This window comes from Cyprinodon variegatus, unplaced genomic scaffold (genome assembly GCF_000732505.1).
Source record: "Cyprinodon variegatus isolate N-32 unplaced genomic scaffold, C_variegatus-1.0 Scaffold368, whole genome shotgun sequence".
Taxonomy (NCBI): domain Eukaryota; kingdom Metazoa; phylum Chordata; class Actinopteri; order Cyprinodontiformes; family Cyprinodontidae; genus Cyprinodon; species Cyprinodon variegatus.
The window spans coordinates 753,644-759,651 of NW_015150821.1; the positions used below are offsets into that span (position 1 = coordinate 753,644).

The 6,008-nt window shown below is 36.6% G+C and overlaps 1 protein-coding gene across 2 annotated transcripts in view; it reads right to left on the bottom strand.

The window, feature by feature from the left end:
* Positions 1 to 5,740, bottom strand: part of LOC107092117 (rho GTPase-activating protein 6-like) — a 24,335-nt gene extending 18,595 nt beyond the window's left edge. Inside the window, exon 1 of one of the 2 annotated variants that reach the window (XM_015386422.1) lies at positions 916 to 1,028. In XM_015386422.1, the coding sequence (XP_015241908.1) occupies positions 916 to 945 (30 nt within the window). In that variant the 5' untranslated portion in view covers positions 946 to 1,028. Of the gene's footprint in view, positions 1 to 915; positions 1,029 to 5,451 lie in introns of those variants that run through there. The other variant, XM_015386421.1, reaches the window with a different exon arrangement.
* Between the last annotated feature and the right edge of the window lie 268 nt (positions 5,741 to 6,008).

Below are 6,008 nucleotides of genomic sequence, written 5' to 3' on the forward strand. Positions count from 1 at the left end.
GTTACAAACACTGCTGAATCAGAAAACGCCATCATGAAATCAGTTGCATCTAACTGCCTTAAGAACGGGTTTGAAATGCACATTTTTTGTCATTCAAGCAAAACATGACTTGTGTCTAATACCTAAGGCTGAATAGCAAATTTAAAACACAGTGGTGATAGTATCATGCTGTGGGCATGTTTTCTTCAGAAGGGACAGATGAACGAATGCAGCAATGCACAGGACGACTCTACAGGCTCAACGCTTAGCATGACAAAGACTCAGGCCGGAGTTGCAATTAAATAGATAACTAAAGCATAGTTTGTTTTTAATCAAGGCAATCAAAGTCTAGACCTTAAATTTATTCAGAGCATGAAACACAATTTCCACCCGGGCTGATTTAAGTTATTTAAAAAAAGAAAAAAAAAAGGAAAGAAGACAATTCTGCCTAAAAAATGAAATAAAAATCCCACCCCACTTTTAAATTACTTGTTACAAACAAGGCGTTGAAGCCAATTTTAAATGTTCTTTCTATGCCACAGTCATACACTTTTGAAAAAAAAAAATGCCATTGCATCATGACAAGAACTGTGAGAAAATGTCTGGGGTGTGAATATTTTGCAAAGCACTCCATCACAGACCTTGTGATTTTTTACATTTGGAAATTTCTATCTATGGCTTAAAAAAAAGTAGTTTATAAATAAAAACAACGTGACATATAACAGTTGCAGGTGTTAAAAAAGACTAATCTACATGAAACATGATAGCTAATGCATTTAAGCAAAATTCAAGATCTGGCAACGCAAAGCTTTTGCATCATTGTGTAATCTTTATCTTTAATTATTCTTTTATAAACTTCGGCGCACCTTTGGAAAGCACACTTATTGCGCAGACTGCACACAAAGAAACACAAAGAAACATCCAGCAGTTACTCACAAGACAAAGGATGTTCTGTCGTTCCCCCATCTCGAATAACCTGCTTTTTGTTAAATACAAGAAGCCACCCGGACCGAACTTTCTTATTTACAAAGCGCAGCCTACTCGTCACAGCGACCCAAGCAAGAATCACTTTGCCACTTGACCGCCAGGGGGCGCTAAGAGCAAAAGGAATGAGACAGTGGAACCGTCAGTGAGAGGGCGCACACAGAAGGGTGGGGGAACAGTCCTGTTTAATGTGCATTTGGCACGTAAAACAGCGTCATTGATAAGACTACATTACCCATGAGCCTCAGAGTCTTCCAGTGTGTTTGAAGCCACACTCTGATTAAACGTTTTTCAAAAAAAAACAAATAAATAAATAAATACTGTAAATGCTGAAATGATAGTTAATATTCAATTTATTTTACAATGTTTGTATGTATTTAAGGTTGAATATGTGTAGCATGAGCAACAGATTTTGCCTGACAAAAAAAAAAACTACACAAGTCTTTTGGTCTCTATGTACTTTAATATTAACAGGTGATATTATATTATAAAACAATATCTTCATTTTTTTTTTTGTTTATTATGATTTTTTTCATAACTCTTTCCTGCATTACCTAGCCCACAATCTCTTAATAGCAGAAACATTAAGTCACATGTATTACTCATGTTATATAAACCTATAGCTATTTTGTGAGAGCTTATATTGAAAAATAGCATTTTTTTTTGTTTTGTTTTTTTAAATTATCTATCTTGAATTTTTTTTTTTTAAGTCTTGTTATTCATCTTAGGGAGGAGTGCCAATAAATGTGATGGTTGATGTATTTTTTACTGCCAGACTAAAAATTGTGGCAGTGGAAGTTATTAAATGGCTCATTTTAATGAAATCCAGGTTTAAAGCTTCATGCCAGATCCATAGCTCAGAGAAACACAGTGTAAAATATCTCATATGCATATCATACCTTGTGCTAAACTACCTTGAAAAGCCATCAATAGACACCTTTTTTTTTTTTCGAAACAGTGTGAAATTTGTGCTAAAAGAAAAACATAAAGACATAGATGACTAATGGCGGTTGGAATTATTAATTTTGATTGGTTGAATGGGTTAAAGAGGTGTTACTTTTAGTATCTTGAAATAGGCTAATATACTGACCTGAAGCAGCTGTTGGCAAAAATGATATCTTAGAACGTCCAGTGATTGGGGAGTATTATCCAAACATTTCTCAGACTACATCATCAGAAGAATTGACAGGTGGATGGGTGAGATAGCGTGGGAGCGTGGGGTGTATGATCCAGAGACAAACATAAAATGACTACTTATTTTATTGCACAATAAACCATATTCTCCCCCAGATTCATGAAAAAAAAAAACAATGAAAGCTGTGTCTAAAATACGACCGAGTAAAAACGCTTCTTTGGCTAACAACACGACATAATAAGTTTTAAATGAGACAGATAGCAGCTTAATCACATTCTGTCACCTACTGACTCCCCGATTTCTTTTCTAGTGACATTTCTCTGTTTTTCAAATCAACAGATGAAGAAAATAATGACAAATTCCTTGATCAAATAGCCTCCATCACAGGCTTATCCAATCCGGTTATTTGGGGAATTATAAAAATCTTTTTTTAATCATCATTCTAATTTGACAATATTAAAAAAATGCAATAAAAAAGGAACAACAAAGGAAGGAAATATTTTCAGATATCTTATAAAGCCATACCCAAAGGCAAACTGAACAACAAAGCATAGTCGGCTTAAATGAAGTGCAGTAAGCCATGTTAGCCAATGAGAATCAGGATTAGTGTCACATTTAACTCTAATAGGGTTGGGGGAGAGCGATCATACCTGTTGTCATAATATTAAAGGAACACATAGAGGTCAGGGACACTGTACACAGTGCTGGGAATAGGTGCAAATGATATCAACACAAATCACACACAAGTTTTTACTTCCTAAGGTCTGTATAAGCTTCTATACACAACACCACAGATGTATATTTTTGGCAAAATTTGTTGTGTTCATTGTCCTTATCTTACAATGTCAACATTGATATGGTGGGGCGAAGACAAAGAATCTGTTTCTGGATATTTGATAAGCCACTGAAATTATTTCAACCACTATACTGTTTTTTAAAGAAAGAATGGATTTGAAGAATGGCTAATCAGTGATAATATCCCTGTCTTAAGGTGCAAGCACCCAAATCTGCCTCAACACACCATATCTTCAATGTAACCACACATACAGGACTGCATAAAAATTAGGTACACACGAGCTGATTTAAAACAATGGCCAAACCTTTATTTTACACCTGCAAACTACCTGCAATGTATTTTGAAAACATTCAATTCTCAACACAAATTCCAGATTGTAAGGTGGTGTTGTTGAAACCCTGCAAGCGTAGCCTCATGCCATGCAAATGCAAAGTCTCTGGTGGGAAGAAATATGTGCCTGAGGGACTGCAGCCAAGGATCAGGTCATGCTGCTGCTCTGTGAGAAATAAGAGTTGAAGCTTTCTTCATATAAACCAGATGTCTCTGCTTTCTATCTCAGCTCAGGCTACAGACATACAAAGGGAGTGTGAAAGGAAAAAAAAAAACAGTGATACTCAACTTAGAAGAGGATATCTTCACTGGTTTGCAAACCATGATATTATGGCAGCAACAAGGACATTGTATGATTAGCCCAGAATCAAATATGCAAAAATCATACACAAGAGGTGCAGCATTAGTTTCTGAATATGACTCCACCAGATGGAAGTGAACAAGCCAAATGAAGTCACTCTTGTAACAAAAGTATTGCAGCATTGGGGCCATAACTGGGTGGAGGTGCAGCAGTGTAATGTGAAAAAGGGAAAATACAGGGACCCTATTTGTTATTGTCGTGGTCTCTTGGATACTGCTGTCCCTTAGTAAAGAACTTGACTATATCCCCACCCACAAAAATGTGACTTTGATTACGGACTTGGAGGAAGGTTTTACATACAAAGGCATTGGCTTACCGTGATTGTAAGCTGACAGCATAGCTACAGAATGTGGGTACTGAGGAAGGACCTGAGTCCCTCTGTTTTCAGTTGAATCTGTAACAAGCAGCTGGGCTACTCTTCAGAACAAATATTCGTTAATTCGATTTGTTTACATTTTAATCAACAGATAAAAAGCTGCATAAATATCACAAATGCACATTCTCCAAAGTCATAGGTATCTGTTCTACTTAACTTTTTTTCAAAGCTTCATTTAGATTCTGAGAAAAATAAAAAGTTCTTGCTGTGGACTTACTGTTGAGAACTACAGGGGACAGATACTTGGCAATTATTGCAAGGCTATTACTGTGTCAGGTCAGTGATATATTCCCAATATAATAAACAAACAGTGTTGCCATGGGGAAAATTTAGGCACAACAGTGCAGATTGCCTCCAATATTTAGTGCTCTGTTTTATTTAGTAATGTGATAGCTTCCAGTGCACTTTCTGCAAAGCAGCTGCTTTGCAGAAAGTAAAGCAGCTGTAGTAATTTTGCTCTCTCCAAACAAGTTCAGAGCTGCTCTGGTTTGTATGATGTGAGATCTGAAAGTAGTTATGCAAGGTGATTAGCGGGGATGTGCACAAATGATCAATGACTGGAATATCTCTTGCACGTCTACAAGCTTAAAATGCTGCCTTTATTTGCAAAAACCTGATTTGATCTAAAAATTTCCATTATTCAGGCTTTCTGCTTCTAGAGAATATGATCTGTCACCCATTTTCAGGTCTTTTTAAGCTTCTTTTAGGTCTTGTTAAAGTTTCAACAGTTAACTCAAAACCTGATCGCCAGTCCTTGCTGAGCCAGTGCAATCCCCCAGCACTGTTCTAACACCACTATGCTTCATCAAGTCTTTTTCTCAGCTTTTATCCACACATTGCATTTACGTTTTAGCAGTTAGAAGACATCTGAAGTCAGTTGTTTGCACAAGGAACTTGTAACCTGAAACTGATGCACCGTTAGGTACCATAAATCTGAGTTTATTTTTGTGTTGCAAGTTCTAACATCAACATTTACCTCATCTCTGCACATTCCTTCAGGAAAATAACTTTTAAATAACCTCCTTGTTTTTTCAGTTAAATGTGCTACATTATAGCCTCTCATTCTCTGCAAATTCAACTTGCATAACATAGAATAAACGGTATGAAATGGGATAAGATTAATTATTTGCAGTGACGCAACAAGCTGTAAAACATGTGGGTCCACAAACATAAGCAAACCTGTCCAGTTAGTCCGAGACTTGATGATGTTGCAACAGCAATGTGACTGATTAGTTTGGGGAGGGTTTTTTTGTGCAACTTGCAAAGAGCATTTTTAAATAATAATAATAATAATAATGTATGTAATACAAAATATATGAGAAAATGTGTTTTATCCCTTGTAAGGGAAATCCATTCATTTCTCGATTTTAAATGACTGCAGATGCAACAAGTTCACAATGAAATGGGGAATAAAAGTTGAATTTTAAAGTTTGGAAAAATTAACGCCCTCTAATATTATCTGAGATAAATAAATGTTGCTGACCACTAACCTTATACGGAGCCTCCTCAGATTCGGTACCACAGTGCCGCAATAAAGTTGAATCCAAACTCCTGGTCTGCCTCAGTTTCTTCTTGGAAATGCTTTTAGGGCTTAACGAGCAAGAGAAAACACTGCTTAACAGTCCTTGTGCGGCCATATCTCTCTCAGCTCGTCATGTAACATTTGATAGAGATCCTCAAACGCATAATCCGAACGCCTGAGATAAACCGTTTCCCGATCGGATCCAGCTCTAGGAGCGCCTCTGCCAGTATTATGAAATACGCGCCCGTGCTCTCAGATCATCTCCTCCGCCTCCTAGCGATGTGACTCAGAGCTTCCTGCTTCCAACATTTCAATGATGCTTCTAAGAAATATGTCAGTTTCCCCCCAAACAGTATGACAAACTCAGCGGGATTAAGGGCAACTTTGTTTATATTGGATCTGTGTGATTCAGCCTAATTGATTTAGACTGATCGCAGGGTTAAAAGTAGTTGAAACTGTATTTATTTTTCTTCTTTTTTTTAATTATCATTTATTTATTTATTTACGTATTTATTTATTTACGTA